Source organism: Tyto alba, unplaced genomic scaffold (assembly GCF_018691265.1).
Source record: "Tyto alba isolate M040663 unplaced genomic scaffold, T.alba_DEE_v4.0 Super-Scaffold_40, whole genome shotgun sequence".
NCBI lineage: Eukaryota > Metazoa > Chordata > Aves > Strigiformes > Tytonidae > Tyto > Tyto alba.
This window is the reverse complement of record NW_024881316.1, coordinates 33,909,710-33,926,286: the sequence shown is the minus strand read 5'-3', so window position 1 is coordinate 33,926,286 and position 16,577 is coordinate 33,909,710. Positions and strand designations below refer to the sequence as shown.

Below are 16,577 nucleotides of genomic sequence, written 5' to 3'. Positions count from 1 at the left end.
TAGACACTAGAATTTTGAAAGGGGAGAGGCAAAATCACTTTAATTATGACTACTCTGATCACCTTACCAGTAACACTTATCTGAAGAATTCAGGTATGACAGAGAGACAGATTCATTTTATGCAGGGGTATTCCTCTAACATTTAGACATTTAGTTTAAAAAAATTACTTGTCTACATTTTCAATAATCAAATAATTTGACTTCTGCTAATGTCTTTAAACGGAGTCTAGATAACCAGTTTAGAACAAATGCGCAATTTTTAAATCAGTATAAGGGCACATTGAAGGAAAATAAGAAGTTTGCACAGAGAAGTCTTGCAATAAACATACGCAAAACTAAACTGAGAGAGTTCATTACTAAAAAAATGTAGTGAAACAAAATAAATTCTATAATGACATACGTTTTCTAGTCAAGTTTCTCTCAGATATTTCAGTTCCTTATTGAATAAAAAGTGCCAATGTTTTACTAACAGTAAAATGCACAAGCAAACTTCATTTTGAAAAAAAGCCTCATAAAAGCTACAAAGACTTTTCAAATAGCACCTCTGGACTCATCTCTTCTTTCCTTTAATGTGCCCGTCCTACAGACCTGCGGTAGGACCTAGAAAGACGCTATGTTTGCAACTTTGACTTGAGGAATGGCTTGCACTTGCTACAATGCATAACTAGTTCCAGTCTTCTTTTGGAATAATTAAATCAGAAAGCAGAGTTAACTAGAGAGACTCTGCTCTAGACAATAATATCTGAAAAATAATAATTGAAATCGTTAGGAAAATACTATAATAAAGATAGCAATATACATAAACACATTACCACACTTACTGTTGCGTTCTAACAATTTTAATCTATCAAGTTGCCAAAGCAAGATTTAATCATCTAAACAAGAACTATTATCAAATGAAGCTGAACTACCACATAACATAGTTAACTTGCAATGAATCATAAGAAACACATATCTTCTCAGTCTCCTAAATTTATTGATGAAAACGTTTAATTCAAAAAAGAAGGAAGAACACGCCTGAAGAGTACAGATTTCCTTGAAACAATCTGATAAAATGATGTAGATGGCCAAAAAAGAAAAACAATATCATTATAACTGAAGACCAGTTAAAAACCCAAAACCATCGAGAAACGTAAGTAGGGAAACAATAATGTAGTTTTTTTTCCCATTAAAAAAAAAAAAAAAAAAAAAAAAAGAAAAAAAAGCAGCATGGTGTCCTTGAAAAACAGGATGCTCATGCTTTGCCCAACATAAGCAGCAGACAAAGTCATACATGCTTTGAAACAACAAACACTTGCTGGGCAATGTAAAACAAATTGTACCCAAGAGAGGTTTTGGAGTGAGCAAGATGACAATTAATTGACAACCACATTGTACTTTCTGCCTAGTAAATAGCTTTTCAAATTCCACACATTCCTTTTAGTAGTAAAAGCACATACAGTTTTCATTGTTTTAGACTATCAGCAGTAAGAGATCTCTAACTAGAAGCATGCAAGAAAGCATCTTGAAAAAGCCAGCTTGGGCCCATTTTCTTGGTTATATTTAAACATACTCAATATCCATAGCACTAAAGTTTCCAGTGTTTACATTTTTAATGTAACTGTTTGTCCAAGAGTGTCCAGAAGCTGCCTATAATGAAAATACAAAACAAAGCAAACAAAAATCAAAGTATTTGGTAAACAATCCACAGGGCAACTCATATACACCTTTCTCAGAGGCTCTATGAGAATGTAAAAATGCAAATAAATTCAGGTTAAGAAAGAATCCACTTGCCCCAGGACTTTAGATCTGAAGCACATTCAGGACCTAACTAGTTTTCTATAACTTCTGAAATACGAAGCTGTAAATGTATCCACTGAAATGCTTCAGAGAGGCCTGAAGGACCACTATACACAGAACTTGTCTCTCTGGAATGCAGAGTAAGAACTCTGTATAAGGATCCGAGAACCCAAAGAAATGGTTGCAACAACCTAAAACACATCCTGGGCCAATGTGCTGATCTTGGAATCCAAACATTGAAGAGCTTTTATCTGAGGACCTCCTAACCTGAAGTCAGCATTGACAAGGGTATTAAAAAACTCTGACATCTTCACACGTTGATGATACTACCTCAATTCATGCTTCTATCCTGTAGCCGAATAACAGCCTCCCCCTACCCACCTCCCTGACATGGGCCCGTTACTTGGCACACAACATGCTTCCATTATGGGGCAGATGCTGCTTGGGAAGAAGTTAGAGCCACAAGACAAAGGGAGGTGAGGCTGTGTAAATTCCTTAGCCATACGAGGCTGTAGGTATAGCCAGACATTTGGCAAGATTAAGATACGCTAGAAGTAGAAAACAGTAGCAAACATGTAACTATTACACTATTTGTTTGAAACTGCCGAGTTTCATCTTCCTGCTTGAGTCTCTGATTAGACAATTAAATTTCAGACTGTTGCTGAATTTTTGGACACCCATGCTAACACACCAACACCCTGAAAAGAGGTGCTGCCACCTTTCATGCAGACTATGGCATCAACTCATGTTCCTTCCTGCAGAAACGGTAACCCTCTATCCAGCAAAACTGACTTATTATCTGTCCTGGCAACAAAAAGTAAGTGTTAGAATCAAACGGTAAGGCTACTAGGACAATACCAAGGAGTGCCATGATACACTGTTGATTCTTACAAAAGGCACAAGCAAATGTGTCCACTTACTTAACAGACCGGATGGCTGATTTCATCATGCATTTTTTCTGGATATCACAGTGATTTACTTAAGAATCAAAATATTAAATCTGATTCTTTTGCCTTCACATTGTCTTGTTAATCACAATGGTAGATTAAAGTTTCCAGCAGTAGAAAAAGAACAACAACAACAAAAAAGATTTGTTGATAATGAGTCTCTCTTATATTCCCTTTATATAGACAACCAGCAAATTCCATTTAAGCTCTTTAAACACAAATCAACTTTGAAGAATCCGAGGTTCCTCAAATATAAGTTTTTCCCTTGTGACTTCTTGATGCAGGAACCACTTAGGAATTCCCATTTACTAAGTTCAATCTGCTTCTATCATTGTTTTTTCATCCATGTGTATTAAATTGCAGTCAGGTAGATGTCAGAAAATTTCCAACTGCTAATAATTACACAGAGGAGCAGTCTCTGTTTTTCCATCAACCATTACCTTGTACGTTGCTCTATGAATGCTAATTTCTTTGAAGGTTTTAGTTGTCTAAAAGTATAACTTCTGCACATATGCTAATGCAGACACAGGTATTCAGCGTCACAGCTGGGTGACTGACAATGAACCATATTCTCCCCATCTGTATCAGGAGAGCACTTGGCAGGCAAGTTTAAGTCAGAATACAGCATCTGCAACTGCTTGAAGAGAGCTGCTCTAGAAACTAACTGAAGAAATAGACCGTCATAAAGAGAGGCTACATGACCAAAAAACAGGAATTCATGAAGAATACTTAACCTTTAAAGTATTTACAAATCTGTATTTGATAAAGCAAGCAAAACAGACAACTGAATTTCCAAGAGATGGTTTATTTTGGTGAACAGCTGGGAAGAGAGAATGAAACATCATTTTTCAGAGACCAGGAGATAGCAACCCTGAGAAAGCTTGGAAATCAGTGTTGTTGCTTCAGAAGTCTCAGAAGACACTCAGAGCAGCCCAGAAATTCTTAACAAACAGACATCACTCCTACCCATTTCAACATCTATGAAAAAAGCACTGTTCTTTAACACAAAATTACCATCAATACATAAAGGGAAAGTGAGCAAATAAGTAAAAATACTTTTTAGGAGTGCATTTTAAAACAAGAAGGTACTCTTAATTCTGTAATATAAAAAGATCAAGACCAAACCTGCAAAACCCACATATCTAAACTCACATTTAAGTATCTACCTTAGCAACTGATTTCCAGCCACAGCTCCACTGATTTCAGTGGGAACTTACCACTTCTAAAAATGTTAGACCATCTGGTAGACATCTTATAAAATGAGAACAACAGTATCTTGATAGATTCAGTAACTGTACTTGCATGTGAAAGTTTTAAAGTTCTGCTCTGCAAGTGGATTTTGTAGCTCTGCCAGCTCCGAGCTGCCCTAGATATACTCCTGCTAGTACCACTATAGCATGTCCAATGCCAAGAGCATTTACAGCACACAGAGACATCAGTATAGACACATTAATAGACTTTTCTCTGACAAAGGTGCACTTATATGTACTCAGATGAGAACAGGGATAAACTGGTGGACAATTCCAAAGCTGTAGTAACAACTCTACTTTGCGGGCCTGGTTTTGCACTCCTCCTTAACTCCTGGTTGTCACTTCAGAAGGCAACAGCTTGTGGTTAGATGTACAAATGAGAGATTGATTCATTTTTGCTGCCAGGGTCAACTTGTAGTCATAGCAACAGGCATAACAGGATGAAGAACAGAACGGTTCATAACAGGATCAAGAAACAGGACTGTTTATTAGTCCAAGAATGGGAAATACTGTCACTGATTTGATTTTTGCCTCAAGAAACTTTCTTAAGTGTTTTGAGAAAGCAATATAAAAAGAGAAAAGTTATGGGAAAGCAAAAACAGTTGAGTTCAAAGCCAAGTGTAAAAGGACCAAAATACTAAAGTATAAAGTTTTAGAACTTTAAGTATAAATATTAAAAATTTGTTAATGTGTTTCAAATACTGGTAGCAAAGAAAGAGGGACTTCTAATTCTCTATATTCTCTTATAATTCTGGTAGAAGTTGCCTTCAGAGTTTATTTCCCCAATCCCCAACTACTCCCCAGAAAAGCTACCTTCATAACAGATTACCATATAGCAGCAAATCGGGGGGGGGGGGGGGGCGGAGGGGAGAGAGACTGAGCATTCTCTCAGTTTGTCTTGTAAACATAGAAAGTTGTTTAACCCATATCTAAAATATGGCATAATGCCCAACCATATATTTCCAAAAAAATGAAATTAGGATTTGTGGTTTTAGATAGTCTTGTAAAATACGAGCAGTTTACATGAACTGAGTCATTAGAAAAAGCCATTTTTTCCCATTAACAGTCATGAGCATTAAACAGTTATATTTTTAGATACTCTGTATGTGTTGATATATTTCTGAAAGACTGCCTTAAAAAATGTATCCATCATATTCAAAACGCTGCATCAGGAATCTAGCTAATTGCAAATTATAAATATAGACCAGAATAGCTTGCCTTTTTGTATTAGCAACCATGTACATAAAATACTGTAAACAAATACTTACTGTACCATGGGAAATTGTAAGAAAACCGTTTTTAACTGAGCACTTCCTTTTCTGCCACACTTTTCTGATTCTGGTTCAAAGGGGGGGGAAAAAGAAAAGAAGTAGTGACTCAGTTTTTAATATATTTAGTATTACATTGCTTCAGCAGTTAGGACCTAATTTTTTTTCAGTAGAATCCAGCAGTACTTACCCATCACTTTTCTTGTACAGACTACCGTTTCGTTCAGTGCCATGTTCCTTGTTTCCCTGAGGCTGATGTAAACTGTAAGCTGTACTCTGACGAATCTGAGAATCCTGAAGTATACAGAACAGCAATTTGTAATGCATTCCACACCTTCAACCAAATATCCCCTCTATTAATGAGTTTCAGAGCCTTTCCTTCCTGCTCTAATCCTATAGGGCAAATGAAGCACATTTTTCCTCCTGAGACAGAATAAGATCCATTTCTTTTTTAAAAGGGCACAAAACCCATTTGAGAAGTAGCCATTATCAACACCTGCCAAAATCCTCTTCCTTTTATTTTGCTTTACTATTGGCTTTAATATATGGGGTTTTAACCCCAAAATTAATTGAGCAGAGGGCTTTCCAACTCATGCAAACATTGCAGGGTACAAACACTAAAGATTATATTACCTGCAACTCCTAGTGCACCCTTTCATTGTTAAAAAAAAGCATACATATGAAGAAGTGGTTTTCTTTGTGGAAACTCAGTCAAGTTATTGTCCAAAAAGCAGAAGAGACCTCCTGGAATCATAATTCAGGAGGCATACAGGAAGATTGAAAAGTTATTTCCATAAGAAGAATAATTTAAACCAAAGTATCTTGAACGAAACACAATCCTGGGACACGAAGTGACAATGATTAATCAAACCCTTCTCACTGCTCTCAGAGCTACTCAGAAGCAGGACTCACTGCTGCAAGAGTCCAGCTTCTCAAAAAAATAAGAACCTGATAATAAGGAATTTGATGTGCCATGCTATATTAGCAGTAGTTACGTGATGGGATGGACTTTTCAATATATACAGTAACAGCAACTAGTACGTACAATATTTACTGTTTTCTTTTGTACTGTCTTTGCTCTATGGACATAATATACCTCTGCTATATATGGCAGATAATACAAATATAGTGAGGAAAAGACCACAAATAAAGCAGCTCACTTAAAATGACTAGCTGAGCTATTCTAAGTAAAAACTTTAAAACTTTTGCTAAAATGATGAGATAGTGTGTCTCAGGTATACTAGGAGTATGATCACAAGATATATAGTTTTGGGTTTTCAGAGTGTATGCATGATAAAATAAAATATACAGTGATCTAAAAAGTATGAATTAAGGAGATATTTTCTCTCTAATTGCAGTTAGCTTCATACACTTTTCTAGCCTAAGTGTAAGATACCTCTGGATATAAGCAGAGGAAAAAGACCAACTAAAACCAAGAACATGCTTGGACTGTGATTTCTCCCCAGAGAATGCCAGCTCAGATGGAATGCTGCTCCTTCACAAGCTCCAGCAGCACATTCTGCTACCAAAGCTACTAGTTCAGCCAAAGCTTTTCAGGATCCTCAACAGCATTGGCAACACACGGCAGGTCCGAAATATGATGGTAGGGACAGAGCTTCTACCTACACCCCTTTTCAGTGCACTCAGGACTCCACACCTCCAGGCTGCAGGATTTCAGGCTCATCCTGAATACGGTGCTGGAGCTCGGTGGTCCTGAGAACCATGAGCTGAGGTCAAGGCAGGCTGCAGCACTCCTTGGTGCTCCTTTTCAGCAGAAGCAACCTGTGGCCACTTCCCCGTCTCTGAGCTAGCTGATATGGGTTCCTAGATCACTATCTACAACATTCATCTGCCACTTTTAAAGGCACTACAAAACCACCACTTAAATGTCCATGCCTGACAAAGCATCCCTTCAGATTTAAACCAGTCTGTTTATCATTCCTCTCCAGCCCGTTAATTATTATTTGGTTTCGCACTCTGGTTGCCCAACATAAAAACAGAACGACATTTTAAAAGAATTCTCAGCACTCATTAAGAACCGCTGCACACATATATTTACTGACTTCTGAAGAAAATCTGATTTGACACTGCCTATTGTGTCCTTGATCTCTGCCTCCAATTAGTCAGTAAAGAAACTCCATTCCCAAGAAGATTAGCAGTCTTACAGGAAATTAATTTCAGTTCTCCACATCTTCAACTATGTAAAGATTTCAGATGACCTCCAACACCTGCCTATAGCACTATTCCCATTACTTGAGACTGTGCTGCTACTTTTTGTGCATTATTTTCTGCTGCATTTCAGCTACCTCCCTTCAGCTGTTGTTTACACTCAGCTGCTGTGTTTGGCCAAACTGGCAAGCCAGTAACACAAGCTTCCTGACTTGCTTCAACCAGAGAGGAAGCTGCTGTAGCTGACGTGTATTTCCACACATTCATTACTATGGACAGTATCTTTAAAAAATTTAATACTACTACATGGGTCAGGCCATGTCCCAGTCAATAGTGCCCAACATGACTGTCAGATGATGGCTCTCCACAGCTCTCTGACAACCAAGTTCATGATTTTGATCTAGCTCCTAACAGACAGGATGCCATACTACAATTAACATCCTTCCAGGCAATAGCAGCATGCCTTTCCCACATGCAGGCTCCCCAAAGGATCTCCCCTTATTTCTGGTTTGCATATTGCACATAACAGGTGTACGAATCTTAGATAACAGGGTCAGACCCAAAGGCCTTATGTGAGGAGCAGGAACAATGTACACTAGTTATGGGAGGAAACAGATCCCTGCAGGATATAAGGACATGCCTAGCACAGCATATTGTCATCTTAAATATCTCTTGAACATAACAAGATCAGAACAGACTGAAGTACACAAGCCTAAGAAACTGAGCTTTGTCCCCTTTATCAGCTTTGAAATCCAGATAGGTGTACAAAAAAAAAAAAAAAAAAAAAAAGTGAGTCATTTCATTGCAGCATGTTTATAGTGAATCACTTCATGGACCATAAAGAGGTTTTGAAATTATTTCTTCCAAGGTCTTATAAAGACCAACTGACTTCTAAATCAAGCTGAATAGCATAGCTAAAAATGAAAGAAATGTAAACACTATTCTGCAAAGATGGTCTGTGACTACTGGTAAGAGAGATTTAAAAAACATACTTGTCAGCTCCACTATTTGAACACAACAGAACTTTCCATACAAGGTACTTTAACTTATACACAGAAAATTTTGGCTAGCCATTCCACAGCTCCCCTGGAGCAGAATTTTAGACTGTCCGGATCACTCCTGGTCGCAAAGCAGCCAAAAAGCTCTTACAGCTCTCCAAGAGCCTGAGCTCCTCTTGCATTTGCAGGATCACTGCCAAGAGGATGTTTCAGAGATCCATTCCTTATCTATTACAGCCCCACAGAGCCTCCAACAATGTATCTGCCAGTACTCCTGCAGGCAGCCTCTCCTATAGCACAGCGACTGTAATTTTTGTCAAGAAACACAACATTTATCCTATTTTGCAGTGGCCTAAATAGATCAGGAGTTCTATCAAACATGTGGAATAAGCAGAAGCAAACCTAAACACTACAGTAAGGCTACTTTCAGAAACAACATGGGAAAGAGAGAAATTATAGCAATATGGCTCTAAGGTTGACCCAGAAATTTGTAGGAGCTCTACAGTTTGAAAAATTAAAATACAGTTTAAAAAATTAAAAATTACAGAGGTGTACACACAACGATGCAACTTCTTTTTGAAACAATACAAACCAGGTTTGAGGAAGCTCTGTGCAAGAGCAAACTATGTATACAGGCACAACAAAAAAGGTTGGCTATAAGTTTCTGTGGTTTTTTGTTTGTTTTTCTTAAAAACACAACAGAAACAATATTTGTCAACATTCTATTGTTTTATACATGAAGTTCATTTTCATTAAAAAAAAAACCATATATGTTTAAAATCTTGCAAGAACATCAAATCAAGCAACTGGATTTAATTCCCAAAAGAGAGTGAAAAGGATATCACCAATTTGTCTTACAGAAATTTTCTTTCCAAGAACAATCTGATAACTTTTTTTTTTTTGGTAATACAACAAAAACAAGAAGAGAAAAAAAGAACCCGTCTTTTCATACCAACAGAAAAAAGCTCAGAGGGAAAAATCCAGTTTCTTGAAATCTGAATGGAAATCATGCCAACTATTTTCATTAAAACATAGTAACACTTACTCTCCTAGACTTCGGTCACAAAATGTAAATGCATTTCAGGAAAGAAAAAGAAATCAGTTATAGTAAAGGAAATAACAGTGCAACAACAATAATATTAGTGGGTTGTACAGTAAATTATACCAGGATTGTTTGGCATCCTACTGATTAATTGATGTTTTCAAAAACTTTTAAAATAATTATAGTACCTCTCATGCTCTGCAGGTAACTATATCTAATTTTGCAAAATTAATGCATGACTATAGTATAAACCACTTTTTACACTCATATTTTTAGATGCAGCAAAAACAGTACAAGTAATAAGTTTGTGTGTATTACTACATATTTCAGCCTGTGAAACGATGCGTGGTCACCACATCTTCTGTGTACATTTAATATCAGTATCACTGATAAACGGGTAAACTGAGAAGCAACATTCCCAGCAACCATGAAACCCAACCACTTCTATTATCTCTCGTGAACAAGGAACTGAGTAAAACAGGAAGCCTGATAATACACGCTAAACAGCAAATACTCCTTACTGAGAGTGGGCAATCAACGGTGAATCCAAAATAGCCACCATTTCCACTAGTAGTTCATTCCACAGAGCTCAAATTTGGAAGTTTTCAGCAAATGCACCCTCCCCCCAGTGAGTCCTAAACACCAGGCAGCACCTAAGAAAGTACCTGCAAACTGTATGGGACTTTGTACACAATGGTCATTATCACAGACTTCACATGGTAAGGAACAGCACCTCAAAGTGAAGAGTGTTGAAGACTGTTCAAATGCCTATCAGCTTGTCAGAGAATAACAGAATGGTTTGGGTTGGAAGGAACCTTGAGAGATCATCTAGACCTACCCCCCTGCCACAGGCAGGGGCATCTTTCACTAAATTAGGTTGTTCAACAGCCATCATCCGGCCACCAGTAAGAGCTAGGAGTCACCATAACCTTTATGGGAAGATGAAAGCAAGACCACAAAAAGATCAAGGAAGTCTGAGCTCTACAGACTAAACTATTTCATTGTGATCCCTCTCAGAAAGAGAATCTGAAAAGGGAGGAAGGGGTTCATTCATCACTTACTCATGGCCCAGCAGCCACACAAAGGAAGCTGACTGGCATTTATTTATATGAAAAAGAAGCACTAGCAATCTGAAACAATAGTAGACCCAATATTTAGGATTAAATTATACAAAAGATTCTTGCTTCTAGATCAGAGTTTGCCAAATAATAATTGCTTCCAGATCAGAGTTTGCCAAATAATAGTCTGGAATTCTTTAAATGTAACAGCAATCATAACCGAAATTCAAAAAATACTTTTTTGTTAGATTGGCGAACTGGCCCAGCTCTTGCATGTTTGGAAACTGGCATCTTGCAGCAGAGTAGCAAACTTAATTGTCATTTTTGCAGATGGTGATGAGAGGTGTTTTGGGATTTGAAATTCAGTTTTACAAAATCTTTATACAGTTTGGAATATTATTGTGAGATAAGATTGTACTGACGGGGTCTCCTTTATACTGCCAAAGTTCTTCCATTCTCAGCTTAAGCAACATAGATACCATTGTCTATTAGTTCACAGACAGTGCACCATCTTAAGTATTTTACAATATTGGTAAAAAAAAATAATTATTTTGCAATAAGTCTTATATTTTTAGTGGGAATTCATTAAAAAAAACCCCACACCTTTATCAGAAACATTCAGTATCAGCATCAAAACAAAGATAAATAAACAAAAGAGATTAGATGACTGATAAAAGTTAAAATATCTTTATTTCAAATACTAACATTACATTAGAAGTAATTAAAATAGGTATTCCAAAGATAAGCCACCTCATATGCTCACCTCTTTCTGATCAACCTGGAGTGCTGATTTTAAAATATCTCTAAGCTGTGTTAATTGCCTTCTTTCCTCATCTTGTGCTTGTTTAATCTTGAACAAAGAAAAACAGAAGTTAAAAATAACATTACTGTTTCTTTTCAATCCAATTCTTCCAAGCTTGCTGCTTAATTGGTTCATTTTTCTGAGAAATATTCAGCAAGAATGAAAACACAAAAAAAAAAGATAATGCAATCAGTTTATTTTCCTGTATATCTTCAGAAAACTTGATAGCAGCTAGGATGTTGATGGGTTAAGACTTTGATATTGCCTCACACTGTTCCTGCTTCCTTGTGTTCAATTTCAAACCATATGTTAGTTTCCACTGAGTCAGTAAACATTTTCGAGCAGAGGCTGTTTTCCTAACATTTTACACAGTGGGGTCCTGAACTGAAACTAAGACTTCTGAATATGATATTAAAACAAAATTTTACTCAAAAACCTACTCAAAACCTTAAAATGCTCACTATTGAAACAGTCACCCAATGTGAATTAAAATGATCACAGTACTGCTGGAAAAAGCTAAGTTTACAACACAAATGTGAAAGGTTGCTACTCACTGTATAAAGATCTGTCGAGAGTGTCTCAATTGAAGGCTTAAGACTTTCAACTGCTTTTAAACCATCCTGAAAGAAACTTAAAAAAAGAAAAAAAAAAAAAGCAAGCTGTTATTAAAATTTACTTTGTATTTTCTGTTTAAAAAGTTGCCAAAGGAAGATGTGCATATTATTATGCCATGCCATAAACTTCAAAATATTAAACATTTTTTAATGCATCTTTGACTGATCCACCTCTTCATTTCCATCATAGCTTATCCAAACATGCAAAATCCCCAGTTAGATTCAGAACTGCCACAATCCACTGCCACATAAGTTTTCCTTATTCTCACCTCAAAGAAAGGTTCTCATCCCACTTTTTGAAGGCCTAGAACAAGCAAGATTCACTTGTAGAACAGCAAAAGCTCTAGTAGATATAAAATAATTGTGATTTCTTGGAGCCAAATAATTTCACGTCTGATGCAATCTTCCTACTGAAGGAAAACCCCTTTGTTTCCCAAGCATTAATTATGGTCTATGTGCAAACTGAGTGTGTTACATCTCAATGTATCATATGTATTTCTGTACTGGCACAGTAATGTTATCTAGGCCAAGTATTCTCTCTCTTAAAAAAAACAAAAAAACAAAAAAACAAAAAAAAAACCAAAAAAAAACCCCACAAACAACAACAACAACAACAACGTGAGATTTAAAAAGTAACTTTTAAGAAACCACAATTACACGTACATTTGATTAGAAATTGCTGTACCATTTGCAACCAAGTCTTTTCACTCTGGGAAGCAGTCATGAAAGTGACAATAAGGCACAGCATTTCTGTTGTTGAAATTTTAGTAAATGGACAGAGCAGGTGAATGACGTACTACAAGTGAAACTCATTTTTAAAAGCAACATTGCTATAAAGGGAAACACCTACAGGGATGCAGACTGGTCTTTTAAGATGAAAATTTACTGACCTGAACAGGTTAACAGCAGCTCTTCCAAGTTTATAGCTATGACTTTATTGCTATATTATTGATCTGTAAGACTACCATAAAAAAGTACATCATTCTAATAAGACCTTTGTGTTATATTAGAGTCCTCCAATTAATTAGAAAAAGAGTGATTTTTCAATAGTTTTATCTCACTGCTTATGCTTTTTTTTTTTTAAGCACAGAATTAATTTAGATCATTGCTAGATACACTCAAAGAAACCTGTCAAAACTAATGGACCAGTAACAGACCAAACTAATAGCTCTGTTTCAAGAGTAATTTAATGAAATATGCCAAATTATTATGCAGCGCTCCTTCAGAATAGACAATTATATTCTATGGGAGTAGCTCAACCTCATTATATGTTTCAGAATACAGTAACAAAATCAATGAATAACCTATGACAAAAGCAATTTATCAAAAGACATCAGCGAGAACAATTGAAACGGATTCATTTTCAAAAAAATCTAGAAAAACGTTATGATGTTGTCTAAAGTTTAAAACAAAACATCGGTCCAGTTATGGTGCAGATATAAAGAAAACTAAAACATACTTGCATTGAGCATGGAAATACTTGATCAAGTTCTGAAGTAAGTCCACTCCTTTTTTAATCTTGATTTCATTGACTTTCAGCAGGTACTGTTAAAAAAGTAATTCACAAAAGAAATCAACTATTACTGCTACAGTATTTTTTAACGCTATTTTCAGTTATATTTCAACAAGCTTTAACAGTTGCAGATTTAGAAGACCTGAAAGAGAATGCATCAGACGATGGCTTCAAGGGTTAATCACACAAAAGTAATCGTTGTCACTGCTGATTTTTGACACCCTGTGGGGATAACTTCACTATGATTATTTCAAACATCCTTCGTGGCTCCTAGTGGAAGCCTGTGTTAAAGGAAGCATTAAAGGGTCTGTGTAGTAAATTTAGGAAGCCATTCTTAAATCTAGCAGCCCACCTAGGCATCTCTCACTAGTTGTTAAATTCATTGTTAAATAGATGTCATTAAGGAAGGAAGGTTACTCAAAAAAGTGAGGTTTTATTTTAACCACTACCTTCTGATTAAATCTGCCTTCTGATTTTATTATTTTCTCTATCAATTACTTATACACAGTAATTACAGCAGTTTACAATTTAACAAGAGATTTTTAAAATTTACTGTCAAGCTTAAAAAAGTGTAATTAGTGGCCTTTTGTACCAGGCATAATCAAAGTCCATACTAAGTGACAGCTCCTCCCCTGTATGCCACAGCACAAAAGATGTCAGCCACGCAAGCAGAAGTAAGATTGACCAAATATTTACAGGAGTCCTTAACTGTCCATTAAATGACAACAATTTTTAATGCCTGCTTAGACAGTGACTTCCAAGCAAAGCAGTGAATGTCTTCTTAGCAATGCTCAAATGGATCTCGTTTTTCCCTACCCGCAGTACACCCTAATTGTTTTAAGCTCACCAAAATAAAGCAGTATCCATGTGCCAGCTTCCAATGTTGCAGCTTTTTACGCTGGTTCAGGTGAACAGATGATTAACCTAATTGTAGACATGTGCACTGGATAGCATTTAGAAGAATCACCTCTTCAGCTCCTGTTAATTTAAAATGGAGCTCTAGGCATCTGGTATTCGGTTTACTTTCACAATTTATAGAGAACTAACCTGTACTTATGATACAACTTCAATAAGTCACACTTCTGATTCACTAGCAAAACCGACACAAATTCCCCGTTTATGACTATTCAGAGGTAACAGAGCATAAACTTCTTCAAAACTTTCAAAAATCATAAGAAATACAGGATATGCTTCAGCTATTCCACATTTAAGGTAACTTGATTCAATTTCACAGACTTCACCCTGCATTTTATTATCACTACAGCTGACTAAAGTGAACTCCTCCTTACTGTGACACAGGAAGAGACAAGCATCTGTTCCTGCTTGTTTCTTAGGAAGGATACAGATGGGCAATTAGCTGGCAACATACATATGTTTACTGGGTACTCAAATCCCTTCATCAGTTTTGAATACTTTAGTCTGACTCCTTACAGGAACGTGAAGCTTTTCTATTAACTACCAGTGCATACAGTCACTAAAAGTGGCATTCAGGACAAGTGGTTTAAGGCTATGTTGGCATGTAAGTCAAATTAGCTCTAATCATCATAGTAAAAACAGAAGAAACATTCATGGTATATTTTTAGTTAATGCATAAAAGTACAGACACAGCAACTTGAATTCCTAACCATGGAACATGACATGCCCTTAAACAAATTGAATCAAAAATACTCACATTAGATTTAACATACTGCAAAATCACAAATATTACAAAGTAGAAATGTTCTAAAACATCTTGAAAGAGAACTGGATTCCATCCTTAGCACTTTTTTTTTCCAGCACCAGCCCAACAGTGTGCTAGACTGGAGTCTCTCCTCATAATAATGCAACAGCTGTCCGCATAGGGAACAATTCAGAGAATGATCTAGGGCTTAATATAACTTACAGTGAAGTAGTAGTGTAAAGGCTTATTTATTATCTCTTAGCATTTAATTGAGCTTTGCATTATTTATTTATTCTACAATTTACTCTTAAGTGAACTTAGAAAAGATCTAAATTCCCTGCAAAGTCAGCACATCAGGTTAAAAAGTGTTTAGCAAATGGAGTCCACTAATCACTTGGCATTTCCCTTTAACATCACAGTTGCCCTTAAACAACTGTGGTTTCCAAAATTTTCCTAAAAATATTGGCAGAACAATGTGAATTTCACACTGAATCTTACCTCACACATCTGTAACTGGAAGAACCTTCTTTCTTTCTCCATCTCTTCCGCAATTTCAGCTCCACTTATTTCTGTACGGATCATCCCATGTAGCTTAGCATGCTCTTTTTTCTCCTTCTCTATTTTTGTACTATAAGGCAAAGAATCAGTCAATGAAGTGAGAAATCCACAGCCTCTCAGGAAATCTGATTATTCACAAAGTCTACTGACAGATGCAGAGCCAAACTCTTGTAGACTTACTTCCAGATGACATTTCATTTGAAATTTGACAATGACTAAAGATCAGCAATGACATACAGTAGCTGAAATCTAATTCAATCATCTGTTAAAATAATGTCCTGGCAGATATTCCAAAAGAAGATACTAAATGAGGGGAAGTTACTAAGTTGTTCTATTGAAGCAAAAAAAAATCCAGAGACAAAATAATGAATTTTAATTGAAAACGCAGGGGGATGTTTCATCCCAACTGACCAAACAGTGGTTAACAGAGTTCAATTATGTCACCAGATTTATTGAGCCTTGCCTGTCATCAAGTCATCTTCTATATATACACGGTTTCCTAAGCCAAAATCACAGTTGCCATCTCTACTTGCTACTGAGCCAGTTGGCACTGGGAATGCCGGCCAGCCAGCCGGCTGTGTTGCAGACTTTAAAGTCTGCTAGACCAGCTGTCCTAATTCCCTAAAAGTTTCCGTGAACATTTTCCAAGAGCTCTGAATAAAACAGGTTCTCCTGCAGAATATAAATGAATAACCAATGCCTGCCATACAGCATAACTCCCCTACACTTGTGCATTTGTTACAGCTATTATCTATATTATTCCTAAAGGCAGTAGCATAATTATACTATCCAGTTTGACAGGCCTGATATAAAAAAAAGATATTCATAAAATAAGATATTCATAAAATACATGACAGTGTTTACTTTTTGGAGAAAGACTTTTAGTTTGCCACTTGTACTGTTTAGAAGCTGAAAATTC

The 16,577-nt window shown here is 36.4% G+C and overlaps 1 protein-coding gene across 6 annotated transcripts in view; it reads right to left on the bottom strand.

Annotated features, from left to right (window-relative positions):
• ASAP2 (ArfGAP with SH3 domain, ankyrin repeat and PH domain 2) overlaps positions 1-16,577 on the bottom strand; it is a 90,657-nt gene that overhangs the window by 26,203 nt on the left and 47,877 nt on the right. For 4 of the 6 annotated variants that reach the window (XM_042803501.1, XM_042803500.1, XM_042803498.1 and 1 more), the window contains exons 6-12: positions 15,599-15,728; positions 13,387-13,472; positions 11,868-11,943; positions 11,275-11,361; positions 9,457-9,465; positions 5,435-5,538; positions 5,245-5,314 (exon numbers count right to left, since the gene is read on the bottom strand). In XM_042803501.1, the coding sequence (XP_042659435.1) occupies positions 5,245-5,314; positions 5,435-5,538; positions 9,457-9,465; positions 11,275-11,361; positions 11,868-11,943; positions 13,387-13,472; positions 15,599-15,728 (562 nt within the window). The remainder of the gene's footprint in view (positions 1-5,244; positions 5,315-5,434; positions 5,539-9,456; positions 9,466-11,274; positions 11,362-11,867; positions 11,944-13,386; positions 13,473-15,598; positions 15,729-16,577) is intronic. The other 2 variants (XM_042803502.1, XM_042803499.1) reach the window with 1 other exon arrangement.